This window comes from Euprymna scolopes, chromosome 1, assembly GCF_053919585.1.
Source record: "Euprymna scolopes isolate OS-2025 chromosome 1, ASM5391958v1, whole genome shotgun sequence".
Lineage (NCBI taxonomy): Eukaryota > Metazoa > Mollusca > Cephalopoda > Sepiida > Sepiolidae > Euprymna > Euprymna scolopes.
Window position 1 is genome coordinate 83526544 of NC_136482.1, and position 19636 is coordinate 83546179.

A 19636-nucleotide genomic window follows, 5' to 3' on the forward strand; every position below is an offset into this window, starting at 1 on the left:
CTTCACATGGAGTCGATCAATATTATCGTTTGGGTGTAGTGTATGGTCATAGGTTTTCTAGTCTTCTGGGCGAGATGCCTCAGTTCTTCTTTGGTTCAACCTATAAATCGTCCAAAGTATATTACTAGTGACACTGTGCATATATTTATACCTTTAATTTTCTACTACATAGTTTAGTTTCGAGGAGTTTTCTTGTTCTTTTGATGCATTCCTTTCAAATTTTCTTTCATTTCTGTTGCTTTGATGGTGTATGCTTCTAGCACTTCCAAATATTTGTAGCTATCATGTTCACCTAGTGCCCTTACATCCGCTTGGTTTGGTAGTATCATACCTTTCATTGCTTCCAGTTTTTTCCTTTTCATGATCAGCACTGCGCACTTTTCCATGCTGAATTTCATTCATATATGCTGGCTGAAGATTCTGGTTGTGATTATTAGCGTCTCTTATTTCTTCAATTTTTTTTTCTTTTTGCAAACAGTTTCAGGTCATCCATGTACATTAGCTGGTTCATTCTTTCATCTGCCTTAGTGAACTTGTATCTTGCTTGGCATTTTCTTAGTATATTGTTAAGAGTCATCATAACTATGGCGAACAATAGTGGTGATAGGGAATCACTTTGGAAGATACTTCTTTGTATTTTAATCTCAGTTATGTAATATCTATCAGCTGAAGTCTCCATGTTCTCAGTGCATTTTCTATTAAACTGATAATATTGCCTGGTATTTTGTACATTCTCAGGCATTCTATTATCCATGCTTGAGGAATCATGTCGTATGCTTTTTTTTAGTTAGTCCATGCCATGGCTAAGTTCTTTTTTCTACTTTTTACCTATTTCAGGATCCTTTGGTTTATGCATATTAGGTTATGTGCTCCTCTTTTCCTTTTTAGCATCCTTTCTGTTCCTCAGGATTATGAAAGAAATATTAATTTGTTTCCTCAGTTGTGCTGTTAATATTTTCCACATTGTAGGTAAGCATGTTATAGGCCTGTACTTGCTGGGGATGGTTCCTTTTTTGCATCTTTTGTAGTTTTATGCGCATTGATTTGCATATCAATGAGGCTCCATACATAAAACAGGTCGGAATTTACAATGTCATTGGAAGGCTAACAAGAATCCTTTTTTATTACACCTTTTGCACCAGTGTGAAGCACACGTGTCAGAATAGATGGTCATCCATTCTGGCACGTGTGCTTCGTGAATACATCTTTTCAACGTTGAGAATTAGCCTTTCTTATAGTGTTGTGATTTTTATAAATCCATATGCATTCCCTCGTGATCTGGTGCTTTCTAGTTTGCCATTTTTTGTAAGATTGTCTTGAGGGCTTTCTTGCTTATTTCATTCTCTATCAATTCTTTGATTTTTTGTGACTATTATTATTATTATTATTATTATTACAACTAGAAGTAGTAATACTTTCTAAAAACAATGTTTATAATAAGAGGCATCTCTTTTATGGAAAAGAGGAGAGAGTTATTTAGCTGAAGTTTCTCATTTACGATAATAAGACGTTTTATTTGTCATTCGATTTATCACACTTGTGCGTTTTCCCTAAATACCTTTCTATTAATAATTTTAGATACCACGAGCTTAAGCGACCTCATTTGAACTGTTACTCTCTTATTGAAAATAAGATTTACATCGTTATACGCGCAAAATGAGTGGAACAATGTTACTTTTTCTATATCACAGTTTCTCTAAGAACATGGTCGCCGGTGATTAAATCATTTCCTGGTAGTTATAATTTGTACACATTTTGATATTTAAATTAGTTTCCATTAAGGAATAATGTATTTAAATATGTATATTAAAGATTAAACACAAAGCCTTCATCGGAAACACATAGCTAAATGTGTTTTTTTTTTTTGTTTGTTTGGGTTTTTTTTTTTACTTATAGTTATACATTAACATCATGAAGTTTGTGTTAGCTCCTGACAACCATGAACAGCAAATAATACAATAGTTTAAGGCTGGGACATGGAATTTCTTGAATTCTCGGGCAACGCCGGGATACGTGTCATCTAGTTTTAAATGAGACAAATGTATTTTTATTTTAAATTTTAACAAATTAATTTTAATAAAACAGAACTTATATTTTTGACCGTAATAAATAATTGTTAGTTAAATGGCCCTGTCGGTGGGGCATTAGAATACGCCGACTGCCCCCCCCCCTGCAGAGGGTAAAAGTCCCTCAATGGGGATCCTGGATATGACCTTAAACTATATCCAGTGGTGAGGCCCCAGCTTGTAGGCTTTGGGGAGTGTGGAGCCACCCTTTAATTACCATTGCTCCCAGGTCCACTCTGACCCGGAGTGGTAGTACCTGTTAGGGTCCCAACTATGGGTTAAATAGAAACCGACATGAAAACAACAAATATATTCTATTCAAAACATTTTTTTCTTAAAAATCTTTGAATTCGGCATTAAATAACCCGAAAAGGGTTGATATGCCGTAAAACAAAAACAACCAACCAACACCAAAACCAAAACAAAAAAAAAAATATTTTAATGTATTTATTACGAATTTTAGTTTTAGTCGCCAAGACGATATAATTTGATTTTTAGAACCATTTATTTAACATATGTAAATTTGAAATTTTTACTATGAAGCATCCAATAAATACTAATTCAGCGATCACAATTTTTTAAATGTGCTTGAAAGGTGATAATGTGAATTTAACATCGATTTTTTTTAATAAAACAAAGTTATTATATAAAGTGCACAACAATACTCTTTGGTGTTTTATCTAGCACTGTCATCAACAAATTTAATTGTAGCTTCATTTCAAATATGGTGGAATTAAAGACATAGAATATGACTAAACGAAATTAAGTGTTGATTAAGAAATAAGAGATGAGAAAATTGGATATATACAAACACACATACACACACATCGATATATATTCAGGTGTCAACATTAAATTTTATGAGGAAATATATTTTACGTATCGATTTCCAATAATTACTTCAAATTCCTTTTTAATTTTTTATTTTCGTTTAAAAACATTACATTGACGGTTTAAATACTTCAAAATCTCCTTAAAAAATGTTTTCTATTTTCATTGTTTTGTGTACGTTAATTATCATGCACCCCTAATTATACCTTGCAAAATAAAACTACAGAATAGTAAAAAAAATATAAATTAATAAACACAATTAAATGTTAATCATAGCCAGAAATTGACGGTTTAAATACTTCAAAATATCCTTCAAAAAAGTTTTAATCATCCTGGCGCTGATGGATTACCAAAAATAAGGAAAAATATTTTTTTTTTTCGTGTAATCATTTTTTTTTTCGTGCAATTATATTTTTTTTCTTTTCGTGCAATCATTTTTTTCCATTTAACATTCTTTCATTGTTCTACTGATTATTTTAGAGTCCCAAATTATATCTTGCAAAATATGCTTATTTTTGCTATGTCTATGCTGGTTATCTCCCTTAGATTTAATGATCCGTTGACATAAGCGCCCACATCTATATATATATTCAGGTGTCAACATTAAATTTTACGAGGAAATATATTTTACGTATCGATTTCCAGTATTTACTTTAATAATATTATTCGCTCACTCTTAATCTTGAGAATGTGTTCCAATGAGGATAGAGGTGGTTGGTTAATTGTAATGCGTCGAAAACCAAGCTTCTTTCCTTTCAGCATAATCGCTCTGATCCCCAACACGCCCCAACTGAAATTAATTGGAAGCTCCGTGTCTTGACAAGCTTCTGAGATTGACCTGATCTGAAACAGAAGACATAAATCAAATCTGTTGCCACGATAGCTGGTAAAATGATTGTATCACTCTACCCCTCTAGTAAGTATATCACTGGCGATGCAATTCTTCATCTTTATACGAGCCAGATACGTCTTAAAATGGAGTACTGTTACCACATCTGGGCAGGACCTGCTCGGTCCGTCTTATCCTACCTTAATAAAGTTCAAAACCTAGTAGTTGATGCCTATTTCTTTTTTCTGCAACCTCTTTCCCAACAGAAGAGACATCACAAGCCTATCCTTGCTCTATCGCTATTTTCATTGCAAGTACTTGACTGAACTCCGGTCTATGCCCCCCCCCTGCAAAACTTTCACAAACCATCACTCGACCAACTACAATCACTATATATGATTTTCCTCATTCTCTATCAGTGCCTAAATGCAAATGAATATTTCATGAACAAAGCTCCTTTCTCAGAATTGCCCACCTTGTTCTGCGGGCATGCTTTCTGGTTGAATACAACATGGTAGCCTTCTTCAAATTTAATGTAAACAAGTTCCTGCTAAGTCGACTTCATAAATAATCAAATTCCACCCAATTTACACCATAAGTGATTTCTACACCATCACCTTACATTCATTAACCCTTATCCTCGAGTGGTCTTCGAGCCTTGATAAATGGTGAATTCTAAATAAAAATAAGTAGTCAAGGCTTTAGGAGAACTAAGCAGTAAGCCATGAAAAAAATATATATGGCATTTAAGTGGCATCGAATTGTCTGCGTTTTATCATTAATTATACTAATTAGTGTTCACTATTCTTTATGTACTAACAGGGAGACTCTACGTTTTCCACATTAAACAAGTATGAACGGATGTTCCACACTTTCAATACGTTTAAATCGACCTTTTTTTCTCTCAATAAAATCGATTGATTGTCTGCTCTAGTCGTGGACCCACACGGTATAATCATGTTGACACACCGGTTCCCGACAGATCACCGAAGTTAAGCAATGCTGGGCCTGATTATTACTAGAATGGGTGACCAATTTGGGAATTTTAGGCGCTGTATGTAGGAGGACGTCGACACCTCCCCGCAAGAATTGCAAAAACCTAACGTTTTCATCTCCCTCTAACGGGGATATACGTGCGACTAGGAAGCCAGTTAAACCCAAATAGGCTTAGTGCCGACCGACACACACTAGTTGTGGATTCAGCGTGGTGCACCATACCTCCCCACAGTAGCTTAGTTAACAATGCATTGTAGTCAATATTGCACTGAAGAGAACCTATTGTTGATTTTATGAAATTATTTTTATGTAATAATTGTAATTAATGTTTAAAATACAAAAGTCAAGATTCATAATTCAGTTGTGAAACATTTATTTCGAACGCGCACCTGTATTGATTTTGAACGCTGGGCTCTTTTGCTTGTGCGGTGATAAAACTTCTCAAATACATTTGTGATCTTAGACTGTATAAGCGTGTTAACTTTAGTCAAACCGGACTGTTCCTTCTTTAATCAAATTATTTTGATTATTAATTTTCGATAATCAGCGGAAGCATTCCGATACAAAACCTATCTAAAAACATTCCCAGACACATAAAGTACATTTGTGTGAAATTAAAAAAAATATCCCACCTTCTAGAAACCCATAGGGAACGAACTCACACAAAGACACTTTTTATATATAAGTAGAGATATAATCTTAACTGAAACCATTTACTTTGGTGGCCAGTTAAGATTTAAAGCTCGAAACACGCGTATTTGTTACCAATCAAAATGTATTTCTATTTATATAAAGTTAGACATGTGCATATGTCTACATATAAGTATGTAGGATTCACTTTTAAGCAAATTAATTGATCGTTATAAATTTTAGAACACAAATGCTCTACTTAATAGTAAGTAATTAAATTTATATTTAGTTTTATACCAGTAAGATGTGGAATCTCTTCATGAAAATCCATATGCATTCGGTTTAGCGAAATTATAAAAATAGCTATTAAATATTAATTAATAGATTGTATTAAGTAATTAATAATGATTTAAAAGGGTCTCACATGAGCATAATGCATAAAAAAACGTGAAATGAAAATTTAACTATTTCAGGTTTGAATAAAAGTTTTACCATAATCATTATATAAGAAAGATTCCTCGAATTTCAATTTCTTAATCTTATTTTTAGACATTTTCTAGAATCAACTCATGTAATGGAATTTGATAAAGATTCAAATAAGTATTCTAGAAAAAGTTTTAGTGGTATTATATTTGCATATTTTCCGTACAAAACTACACGCATTAGTATATATGTGGAGACATAATTGTACAAAACTGTATTAATTTTACCCGTCTTGAGACAGGTATTTTTGGCGATTATAATATAACTCTACTTTGTGTTCATTTCAAAAATAAATTCCGTTTGATATATGTGCTTTTTATTCGTTTATAGTTCATTTCAGGTATTTCTCTTACCGAAACGAAAGGAGTCCCTTTACTTAAAAGCTCATGTCCGCTCTCTCTTCTTGCTTATATTTCTTCCTTGTGGCACTGGCACACAGGAGCAGAGAAACTATGAAAATGATTAATACGACTAATTCCGCAATAGTTGGAACAGGGAACTGGTGTAGTAATGAACGCCACCAAGATGGCGCTGGACAAACCTTAACTAATATTTGGTTCGTCTTCCAATACTTGTTCGGGTTGTCCGCTTTGATAACATAACACGTCCACAAACCAGATTGGTTCTTCTGGACATTAACTAATGTATCGGCTGTATCTAAACGTGCATCAATGTTGGTCAAACTTTTCACCGCCGACTCGTTGATTAACCACGACCGTGTAGAGCCGTGATATAGTTGCCCAAGGATCTGGCTATCACAGAATACTTCTAGGTTGGAACCAGTGTAAATTCTGTAGACAGTTGTTTTCGGAGCGATCACCAGAGCGAAGATGGCAAGGGTTACCCTCCACCTTCCTTTCGAGAAGAGGTGACAAACATAGACGCCTTGGTCGACGTTCGAGTTGGAGCTTCTAATCAAAAGGTTTCCGTTTACGATTTCGTATTTCATACCATCCGGACGCAGCCACCGACTGTTGTGGGACCAAAGGAATTGAGTATGTGGATATTTTCTCCGTATCCAATTAACGAATGGGTTAGTGCAATTCAGCTGAACTGATCGCTCCTCGCGGACATGGACGCTATTCACTTGCTGGTTTAATAAATACCGGAGATTCTGGCGAACCGAATTGGGAAGCTTGCTATTCATGCTCGTTTCTTTTGTGACGTCGTTTTCCTGGTGACGTAACAATGTCCGATTTAAGGTTGTTGACGTCATTTCGGTTGAGTCTTGTGCGTGACTTGACGATTGTTCTGCAGACTGAGTTGTGGGTAATCCTCTGAAATGAACTGATAGAGAGTTGATATAAATAACAGAGCCGAAACACAAACGATAAGTAAACATTAATTGTGTGACAATATATGTGGTAGCGATTAGATTTATTGGAGAAAGTTATCGATTACTTTGAATTTGAGAAAAAATAGATATCTGTTGTGATGAGTAAAGTCAATTTTCTTATGGGTATTTTTCTAGACAAGGCATGAAGCCACTTAATGTAAGAAAATATGTGTGTGTATCTATATTCACATATCTATCGAGCCTAATTAAAGATGTATACTTCCGATAATTAGATACGTGAGACGAGGGTGAAAGTAAAAACGCATTTGTATTTAACAATGGTCAAATTTAATCACCGTTCGAGAAAGAATTTGCGAGAACGGGATAACAACACTAAAATTAACAAAAAGTGGCCGTTCTGATTTCTTTTCTCACTCTAGCTGGGTCTAAAGAGTCGACTGCATGCTAAGGCAGGATTTTGAACAGTTTACTATGAATAAATAGGAAACTATAACATTTATTTTGATTCTTTATTTTTGCTGCAGTACCTTTTGGGTTTTAGGACCAGTAAAAGAATGGCTATAACATAACTATCCTATTTCTTCCAGATCAAGAAATAACTTTTTTTAAATATTTAAATTCACGCTTCTCCAAAATAAACCTTGCAAGTGACTCGATGTTCGCATTAGTTTTTTTTTTTTGCGAACGTATGTTAATTAAATTTAAAAAAAAAATTTTCTTTCAATTATCACCAAGTTAACTTGTATATGTATTATCTATTTAAACGCTGCAGGTTCACATTTCATTTTTTAACTATAAGCTTGCCCGACAAATACTGGATATTTGTTTCTGTTACAATTCCCCTTTAAAAAGGTCAATTATGTTGATATTTCTGCAGATTTAGTTTTTTTTTTTTTTTTAGGTAAACGGGTATATACAGTCCTGGTCAAAATCATAAGACCACTTAAGAAATTAAGCGTTTACGCATATCATCGAATTTTTAATCAAACACATGGTTGAAACCATTGCCAAAAGGGAAAATATGAACAAAAAAAAATGAAATCTGCTTCATTCGAAACCTTAACCCTGATCTAATAATTATTTAAAAAAAAAAAAAACATTTTCACCTGGTCAAAATGATAAGACCACTGATAATTTATCTAACAAAAGGCAATTAAAAAGGGTATCAGTATTTAGTATAGCCTCCATTATTACGAATTACTTCAAAAATTCTCTTTGGCATGCTTGCGACTAAGTTTTTTTTATCAGTCGTAAAGGAATTTTATCCCATGTACTGAAAACTTAATCAGAAAGTTCCTTTACCAAATCATACTGGGTTCCATCCTTGAACACTTCTTTTGCCATCCATCTCCAAATATTTTCAATGGGATTGAGGTCCGGAGAACATGCTGGATGATCTAACAATTCTATATTATTTGAAGAAAAGTATTCTCGTGCTTGTCGAGAAGTGTGTATCGCAGCGTTGTCTTGCTGGAAAATCAAATTTCTTCCACACAGACGTGGACCTTCAGTCCTGATAGAAGCATTTTTAAGCATTGAAATGTACTTCAATGATGTTTGCTGGCCTTTCACTACTTGCAACTTTAGGGTCCCAGGTGACGAGAAAGCACCACAGATCATTAAACACCCTCCTCCACTATGCCGAGTTGAAAAAGTCTCTTTGGCCAAATATTTATCATGCCAATAGTGTTTAAATCCATCTGGGCCATTTAGATTAAACTTTTTCTCATCGAAGAAAATTACATTTTCCCATTTCTCTTCATCCCAAGTCTGGTATTTGGCGGCATATTTAATTCGGTTAGTTTTGTACTGTTCAAGAAGACGTGGTTTCTGCAGTCGTTTTAAATGATTGAAACCCTTCATTTTCAGATGCCTTCTGATGGTTTTAGGACTACATTTTGCTGCTGTTTGGCTTTTCAATCGACAAGCTCATACTAAAGTTTTTTTTTTGTTTTTTAACTTTTTCTGATACGGCGATCCAGTGATGGGGTTATTGTTTTTTTTTTTTTGGTCGACCTGGACTCTTTTTGTGTCCATATTAATCCGGATTTCTTACAAAATTTGTGATGACTGTTTTGCTACGATTCACTTCGTTTGCAATGGATCTATGGGAGAGTCCACCCCTATTAAGCTCAAAGATCCTTCCTCTTTCAAACTCTGATAATGGTTTCCCTTTTGGCATTTATAATTTAGTAAGATGTTTTTTTATCCACTAACAAGTTGCTTTTAGTAACATAGAAAGATTTTCGTATTCATTTTTTCAAAACTAGTCGATTTTATTAAAGTGGTCTTATCATTTTGACCAGATGAAAATGTTTCTTTTTTAAAAAATAATTATTAGATCAGAGTTAAGGTTTCGAATGAAGCATATTTCATTTTTTTTCCATCATATTTTCCCTTTTGGCAATGGTTTCAACCATTTGTTTGATTAAAAATTCGATAATATGCGTAAACGCTTACTTTTTTTTTAAGTGGTCTTATGATTTTGACCAGGACTGTATAATACGTTGGGAGCTGAACGCCACTGACTTGTCCAGTTTCTGGTCATACTTGGGAAAGTTGTAGCACATGTTGGCTTTCCTCTGATATACTGAAGGGTTATCACAGGCAATGTATGTGGTTCTGCAGCTGTGATGAAGGGATTATATATCTACAAAAGGGGAGTTCTGTTTAAAAAATAAACCGAATTAAAGAGGCCTGTTGGCCATCTAGAGCAGTATTCTAGTGATGGTGTCACAAATAAAGCACGCGCTTCCAATTTTTTATGAGCCAGCATCGAAGTAGTAAGGCTTAGGAAACTGTCATATGAATATTGATGCACTGCACAATCTCGTTTAACCGGAGATAACGAAGCATAAACTATAAGAAAAACTGTATAGTTATTAACTGGTGTGTACTCTATAAGAAAAATAATTTCCTTAAGCTAATTAGTCCTTAATAACTATAATAAATGAACGAAATTCGTAAAAAAAAATTGGATAACGGATTCGTTTCGTGGCCGCAAATTGGCGCTACAGACGATCTTAACTTAGCTTTGGTAACCAGTTCCATTTATCCTATTTTTTTTTGTTTCTTTCGATGGTGTCGTGTTTACTTTTTCACATATAGCTGCAGGCAGATACGCATTAACCAGTTCTGCGCGCTAACAGCAACATGTAAGAGGGAGAAAGAAATATAACTTGGTATTACCATTCCATCTGGGATTTATTTTTATTATTGTCGCAGGTCGATTTTTCTTCGTTCTAGTCCTTCCGAAGCGTCCATAATTTTTAAAGGCTCATAGAAGAACGTTGTCAAAGAATTTCACAAAATCCATCGTCTCTTGGTCAACTGCTTTTACACACTTAGAAACGACATATTAAGTTATTTCGTGTTAATATATTGATATGTTTGGGACTGATGAACGCAAGACAAGAATCTTTCTATAGTTATGATTCTATATCTAAGTAGTTAAAATTAGCTGTTACTTTCGAAGCACTGTACAAAGCTGGATTTGAGGTTCTATATTGTATGAATCGAAGCTTGTAGAAATGTAAAAAAAAAATACTACCTATGCTTAAATGAAAACACTTTCAGAACATAAGATGAAATCTATTGTGTGAAAATAGATTGTTACACACTGAGATTAAGGACATTTAAATCAAACTTTTATTGGAATCGTTCCCATTTGATGTAAGGAGCTAAAATACTGTTTTCAACATCAAAAATTATCCAACAATAATTGTTACATGGATAGATCTGCCTTGACAGAGTTCACAATAGACTTCGTAGCCTAGTAGGTTATGCCTTTTCTTTCCCTGCAACCCCTTTCTCACAGAAAAGATGTTGCGAGCCTGTCTCTGCTTTATCGTTATTTCACCCCTCACCAAACTTTCACAAGGAACACTCGTCTAGCTGAAAACATTATCAATAATTTCTCCCACTCTTTATCCGTGCCTAAACCTAAACGTAGATTCCATTAACAAAGGTTCTTTCTTAGAATTGCACACCTGCGGAAACCTTCTATTTCTCTGTTTTCCAGCTGACTAAAATATGGTCGTCTTCAAGTCCAATGTAAACAAGTTTTTGATGAGTCGTTCCCCTTAAGTAATCTAATTTACTAAATTTACACTGCTAACAATTACTGTGATATTGTCCCATCGACTTCTGTACACTAACCCTTATCCTTGAGTGGCTTCTAGGCCTTGATGTGATAACTCCTATGTAAAAAAAAAATCCAGATTCAGAAAAAAAAAATCAAATGAATACCCCTTTGTCAGAAACATGTTCCATGGAATGTGAGGAATAAAGTGCAAAATAAGGAAAGCGAAAGTTACAAGTTTGTCAAAAGTAAACTCAACGTTCACTTTTTATTCTCTTTGAATTAGAGTAAGAAGATAGAAATTGTCGGAATTAGTTTACCGACGAGTAGGAGGGGGGGGGGAGAAGAAAAGACGTTTGATGCCTTGCAACGAAATGTCGACGTTGCTTACAAGCAGTTTTTCATTGTAAAAGTAACAGATGAGTAACGATGGTCGGAGCGTGGTTTTCTGAAAGACAACAACAACAACAACCGTAGAGCGGCCACTACTTTTATATATGGAAACTCTCTTAAACGAGATTCACGCGTGACTGGAATACCGGCCGTGTTGGTCACAGCTATCAGTATTCCTTTCTTCCCCACCGACCCACCCTCGGTAATTCAAACAATTTAAATTCTCACAAAATCCATTATGGTCGGTCATGTTGTGTTGTGTTGAGAAGGAAATAAGAACCGAAAGGAAGATTGCATTGGCTTAAAGAATAAAATGCCAGTAAGAATAGCTAACTTTATCTCAGATTTATTAAGTAACAGAAAGCGATTAATTGTGAATCACATGTGTCGCTGAAGTCGGGAGTAAAAGGTGTCTTACTGCTTGTGAAGGCCGGAGGATGGTTCGTTTATATCAGCTTCTATTGTGTACGTTTAGTTTAAGCCAAGTTAATATTTTAACGATATCTGAAAGGAAATCCTTCGCACGTACATTATCTCAAAAGATCTGATTGAAATCGACGTCAACATGAGCAGGTTTATAACACCCCCAACGGGGCTAATTTGTTCACTCATGCATTAATATTATTTAAAAATCTATAAATACTATCAAACCTTTAGGGACCTTGCTTGTTTATTAGTGCACATTGAATCACATATTAAAGGGTGATTAATGAGATATAGTCGAGAAGGGAAACAAAGCTGATGCACACATAATAACGTATTAGTAACTGTTTATAAATAAATAACACGAGCTGTTTCGACACGACGTTGTCCGGGTCAATATATAATTTAAATATTTTAACTGCCCGTAAAAGTAAATTATTATAAATATCATTTGCACATATTTTTTTATTTGAATTGTATATTTACCTTTGAAATTATACAGTAAATAATTATTATCATTATTATCAGTAGTAGTAGTAGTATTATATTAAGATTTTAGAAAATTCGACATTTTTTGGGACCAATGTAAAAATTAAATATTGTTTTATCTACTATTATTGACTGCTGCCGTAATTGCATGCATCTAGGAAGAATAAAAATATTATAGCCTTGATTTATTTTTAGTTATATTCATTACGCGAGTAAGTAGAAACGAAAATTGAGAGCACTGTGCTTTATGAGGTTTAGATTCGATTCATTAGTGTATCGAACGTTACTATTTGTTAATTACAGTAAGAGAAAGAAAAAATCACATCGTTTATAGGAAGAGTTACAGTTGATAACGTTACCATCTTTCTGAAATGAACATTAATCAACCCAATAAAGTCTTAAAATATAACAGAAAAGTACAACTATCAACTTCCTATAGTTGACTCTATAGAAAATTGAGCTATTAAACATAACATAGTGGTAATATTGAACAAAAGGGAGCAATTCTACTTGAAGTTAGTGTTCCTAACGATGCTAGCTTAAACGAGAGATAATGAAAAACTAAAGCCTTATGTTCATCATTAAACGATCTCCATCATTCCAGTAATTATAGAAGCAATCGGAATCATGAAAAAGAAATTTAAAAACTGTCTGACGAATATATCTTGTGAATCAAGTGCAATAGACTTACAATTGTCACTTAAAAGGACAGTTAGAACCTTTAAACGATGTTTCAGTTGGAATTTTGGGATTAGGTAGTGAATATCTGGCATATGGTAGGGTGCCTCATCGCCCGCAAAAAAAAAAAATGAAAATTAAAAAAAAAAAAGAATTATTTTCGTCTGTGCTTTAATTCAATTATTGATGCGTAATTTGTCCCAGAAATATTCATAAGAAAACGAAAGTGTTTTAGTGTTTCTATAGTACGTTACTACTTAGATGCGAAAACGCCAAGTTAACTACCCAGAATTCTTTTTTATAGTTGTATTCGAATTCGCCGTTTTTTGTTTGTTTGTTTTGTTTTTTGTTGTTGTATTTATCCGTTCAGTCATATTAAGTTTCTACTTATTTTTCTTTTTAATTTTGATTTATTTTAGACTAGCTGAAGTATCCGGCGTTGCCAGTTTGTATTTGATATATTTGAATAGTCTGTCCTCATACATAAGTCTGATTTTCAGCAAAAAAATAATTGTCCAAAAATTTCTGTAAGAAATTTAAAAAAAAGTTTTATTTTCCAAGCCTGTGAATAAATATTTTGATTATGTCCGTCCTAAAATAGTTTGAACTATATTAAAACCCATGCAGATATTCGCATTTATTAATACAAAGACATGATGACAAAAGTTTTTAAACAAATTACTTACTACCATCAGCTAGAATCGAAACCAAAACATTTTGCGTTCCAGCTGCCTTCTCTGCCGATGTTGATATCGGACAAATCTAAAGAAGTCGTCTTGAAGAAATTAATTTATGTGCGCATGCGCAGAAAGAAATATAAACATGTTGGCCAGTAGACGATTTCGCATTTCAACATGCCGATATGTATGTGTTATTCATCAACCCAAAGATTTTATGTGTTATAACCCATCCTTGGTGTATAATAACTATTTCTTGTTAATTGCAGTGCTATGCGACCAGTAGTTTAAGAGTTTGCCTGTTAAATATTTACACACACATACGTCTACTATTTGATTTATATAGATTAGTTAAGAAAAATTCTATTTTGTATGAAAATGAACGTCTAATCTGAGTTATAATTGTCGTATAATTATTTGAATGCAGTATATGTTTCAGGAAAATTTTCTAAAAAACAAAAAAATAAAAGAAAACACACAACCACGAATGCGCATGCGAAAATTTTTAAGGAAATTTTATCAGAAAAATACAAAATAATAAAAACGCAAGCATTGAAAAAATTTACATCTTTTTTTTTTTGTTCGAAATTAATCTTTGTTCATCTAAGCGATAAATGAATGACACACACACACGCACGCATATATATATATATATATATATATATATATATATATATATATATATATAATTATTTTATTACCGGTTTATCTGCTTAGTTACACATGTTTCAGTTACGGAATCGTATCAACGATCCAGCAACTTCATCAGACGTTAACAGCAGTGGTTATTATGATTGCAAAAACGATATTAGAAGAAGGAAATAGGGGGGCTTCAACTCTGATTTGATAACATTTAGTTTTAAGATTTAATAACTAAATAAACATCGGAAAGGGTTGAGGTGAGGTTTAAAAATTTCAACCAGACACGGATCGGAGGAGAGGGGAGAGAGAGGGGGGAGAAAATCTATAGATATGTAAAAACTTCAGCTAGATTTGTATATCGAACAATTCTTATTTAGGTGGGACAATACTTATAGATTATTACTGCCAGTAATATCTTGTAAATCTTATAATCACAGGTTTCCATACCAGCTGATTGATGGTTGATTGTTGGATAATTTTATTCTGAAGAAATATATATATATATATATATATATATGTATATATATATGAAGGGAGAGAGGGGGTAATTTACTTCCCCAATCTCCTAGGAAGAGACACTGTATACCGAGTTTCACTATCGTCACAAAATTAACAAAAATTGATATAACTTAAAGGCGATAAAAATAGAACATAATTTGAACTGGGCATCCGTGGCATAATGGCATGGCATCACACACGACCATAAATCCTATGGCTAGAGGTTCAAACCTTACAATAGTCAGCTACGCTGCTGACCCATGGTACGGTGAAACACGTGTACGTAGATTGTTTTTTTTTATGAGAGAGATAAATAAAGCTCTGTTCTACAATAATAAAATATCGAGTTTAAAATATTTTTAAAAATTGAACGTTTGTTAAGTTAACTTCGCAAAGGAGTTTATAATTTACTTTGAATAATTGCACACATATATGAGAATTCAATGCCTACTAGACATGATCTTTAAGTATCTTCGTCTCTCTATATAGGGATTTCTCAGACACCCTGAAATGAGGATACATCATAAAAAATAATAGTTTGCTGTCTCCTTAAGCAGCCTAGCCAGGTTTCGAATAGAGGCACTCTAGTTGTTAAAGACAGCTTTCAATAAAATTTAAAAAACGCCACTGATATTGAACAAAATATATATAAACATATGCAGAGAAAATAAAACCATCACTGGCGGGCTGGCATCTAGGATAAAAAGGCCCATAAACCTAAAAAAGAAAAAGGGGGGGGGCAAGAACATAGAATAAAAAAAATTAAAATAAACGGTTTCAAGAAAATGCATAACTGTTCTACCGAAATTTGGTAATAGGCACAATCAGAACATACAAACCGCCAGAAAAACAAAAAACTGGAGATTACTGTGTTAGAATGAGGGTGTATAGAAACAGGAGACAAGATATATCTTAGATGTGGCTAAAACCAACGAAAGCAAACCAGAAATGTCAGAGCAAGAAATAATAGATGAAATGATAAAACTAAAGCTGAATGGATTCCAGAATTGTAAAAACCTGGCATAGATAATTTACCTAATTTCTGGCTTAAGCAACTAGCAGCACTTCATAGTAATTCAGCAGTTGTTTCACCAGAGTATTAAGGGTGAAGGGACCACAACACCATTGGTGTTAAAAGATGATACACCCTGATGCCCAAAACTTTTGAAACACAACTAGTAAATAGAGAATCATCTGCCGTTTCACTACGACCTACAAGTTCTTCGGTGATCTGGTTGTAGACACCATCTATGAACACTTCTCCTCCAGACCATAAATGGAAAAAGGACAAGCAGGATGCAGGAGGAAGTGTTTAGGCAACAAAGACCACGTGTGTTTAATAAGACCATCGTTGAGGACTGTGTGAAGAGGCAGAGGAACCTGACCATTGCTTGGATTGATTACCAAAAAGCATATGTGTCTTGATTTATATAAGATTCTCGTGATAATCAAGACACTATGACTGTACATATAAAAATATGACAAACAGCCATAATGATAAGACACATTAATTAAACAGTAATAATTCTTAACATTAACATTTGAACAGGAATTTTTCAAGGGGATACCTTGTTTTTTTTACTATTTTGCCTGGCAATATATCCATTAAATAAACTACTTAATAAAAGCTAGCGCCTACAATTCAAGTCAGAGTCGACAAAAAAATGTCAACCACCTGCTTTTCATGGATGACCTTAACCTGTTTGCCAGCTCAAACGCTAGCTTTATTTGACGCTATTAGATCGTACATACCAAACATATTGGAGTGAAGTTTGGCCTGGACTAATGTGCCACATTCTTCAGTAGAGCTGATAAGAAAATCCAAACGGAAAATATACATCGTGATGAAGATACCGCAATCAAAGACCTAGAAGAGCATGAACAATCCAAATACCTTGGCATAAAAGAGAACGATTCAATTCAGCATGCCAAGACATAACAAAATTAGCAGTGAATATATACGCCGGGTAATGAAAATCTGTAAAACAGAGCCTCTAAAAAAACTAGGCAACTGCAATTAACAATTACTAATTATGCTTGTAATAACAGACAACCATGGCATTGTTAACTGGCCACATTAACAGATTAGACACTATAATGAGGAAAATGTTGAAACTGTTCTGAAAAAAATAGAGAAACTAGTGTCTGCCTGAGAGATTCATACATTCTGCTCCCATGATCTCTGAGAAATTGACCATCAAGAATGTGCAATTATTAAGAAGACCGGGTAATATCTGATGAGTTCTTAAAATCCAAACCACATGATATCACATTATCATTATGGAACAAGAGCCAACAAAACAACTTCCATCACGAAACTGACCAAGCATTTTGAACAAAAGTTTTCTTACAAATGAGAGAGAATCAGAAAACAAGGCTGTTATGGAAATAGCCCCCAATAGTCGCCAGAAATATACCAAGGCCTTTCATTGCAAAAACTGAAAGAATGGGACAACAAACAGCATACACACTATTTTCTGGATGAATTTAATCTGGACTATATAGATAAAAAAAAATATAGATACTATATAGATAAAAAAATATATAGATACTATATAGATAAAAAAATATATAGATACTATATAGATAAAAAAATATATAGATACTATATAGATAAAAAAAGTATAGATACTATATAGATAAAAAAGTATAGATACTATATAGATAAAAAGTATAGATACTATATAGATAAAAAAGTATAGATACTATATAGATAAAAAATATAGATACTATATAGATAAAAAAATATAGATACTATATAGATAAAAAAAGTATAGATACTATATAGATAAAAAAAGTATAGATACCATATAGATAAAAAAAATATATCTATACATTTTTTTATCTATATGGTATCTATATTTTTTTATCTATATAGTATCTATACTTTTTTTTATCTATATAGTATAGATAAAAAATATAGATAATTTATAGATAAAAAAAATATAGATAATTTATAGATAAAAAAAATATAGATAATTTATAGATAAAAAAAATATAGATAATTTATAGATAAAAAATATAGATACTATATAGATAAAAGTATAGATACTATATAGATAAAAAATATATAGATACTATATAGATAAAAAAGTATAGATACTATATAGATAAAAAATATAGATACTATATAGATAAAAAAATATAGATACTATATAGATAAAAAAATATAGATACTATATAGATAACAAAATATAGATAATTTATAGATAAAAAAATATAGATAATTTATAGATAAAAAAATATAGATACTATATAGATAAAAAAATATAGATACTATATAGATAAAAGAGGTTCTATAGATCAGTATAAAAGAGGATCGCTCACATGTGATTAGGAGAGATTATAATGGCTGCCCAAAATCAAAGCTTGATAACCGATGCCTTTAAGAAGACGAATAGTCTTGGTAATGAAAATAAGTGCAGATTCTGCCAGACAAAAGTAGAGTGTAAGAAACCTAACATTCAGCTTTTAGGGTTTGCTGTGGGATGGCCACACAATGGAATGTGTAAATATCGCCACTGGATCATCTGAAAAATGTTTAATATCGAATGCAGTAGCAAGTCCTAGTAACATGTATCATATAACATATATATCATATAAAATCATAACATTATATATCATATATATCATATAACATATATATCATGTAACATATATCATATATATCAATATACCAGAAAAATTGTTTTAAATGAGTTATACACCATGCACACTTCCTACATCTATATACCTAGAACACAGACCTATAAAACCTGACATCGTGTTATGGGACACGAAGTAGTAAAAAGTAACCTTGGTAAAAGTTAGTGCCCCCCGCAATGATACTGGGTTAAACAGAGCTGAGAGGGAGAAAGGTAAAGAAATACCAAGGTTTTATATACAACATAGAAAAGAAACTGGAATCTTGGGAAGATTTCCATTATTCCCATAATTATAGAAGTAACTGGACTCATGAAAACAATATAAAAAAAAATACCTGGTAAATATACCTGGGGAAAGATAAGCGCAAGAGAGATTCAAATAATTGCACTTAAAAGGAGGCTTAAAATCTTTAAAAGATCCCTTAGTTGTATTATGAGATGACGGGAGAATGTAGAATGATAAGGAAAATGAAAAGCGTCTGTTTTAATGAATCATTTTTTAAAAGATTCCCATATATAAAATTACTTGTAAAATTGCATAAATCTTCTTTTCACAATCATTTAAATTTAAAGTAGATGAGTTATGAAATAGAAAAAAAGGCATTTCTGCAATTTTTATGCAATGTGACACACCCTAATTTGCTATACATTTTAATTGGAAACATTTTCAACCATTTCCTATGTATTAAATCAATATTTATTTAAAATTAGCTTCTTTCCCGTTTGAAGTATAAATTTTTCTATTAATTTTCTGTTAATTGAATTTGGTTTTGCATTTCAGCACTGTTGAGAATGAAGTAATTGATTATTGATACGTACATGTATATAAATGCTAAAATATATGCGTATCTCTCTGTGCGAAGTAAATTTATGTATGGTATCTACAGTTATATAAATGCAAGTTTGTCTGTGTGTGAATTCGTTCCTTATAGACTCTGAAACGGCTGAACAGATTTAATTTAAAATTGACAGAACTTCA

The 19636-nt window shown here is 32.8% G+C and overlaps 1 protein-coding gene across 3 annotated transcripts in view; it reads right to left on the reverse strand.

Annotated features, from left to right (window-relative positions):
* The window catches only part of LOC145245527 (uncharacterized), a 129016-nt gene that overhangs the window by 76817 nt on the left and 32563 nt on the right, over nt 1-19636 (reverse strand). For 2 of the 3 annotated variants that reach the window (XM_080107158.1, XM_080107229.1), the window contains exon 2: nt 6135-7122. The exons of the other annotated variant lie outside the window; for it this stretch is intronic. In XM_080107158.1, the coding sequence (XP_079963284.1) occupies nt 6212-7122 (911 nt within the window). In that variant the 3' untranslated portion in view covers nt 6135-6211. Of the gene's footprint in view, nt 1-6134; nt 7123-19636 lie in introns of those variants that run through there. 3 annotated transcript variants of the gene reach the window in all.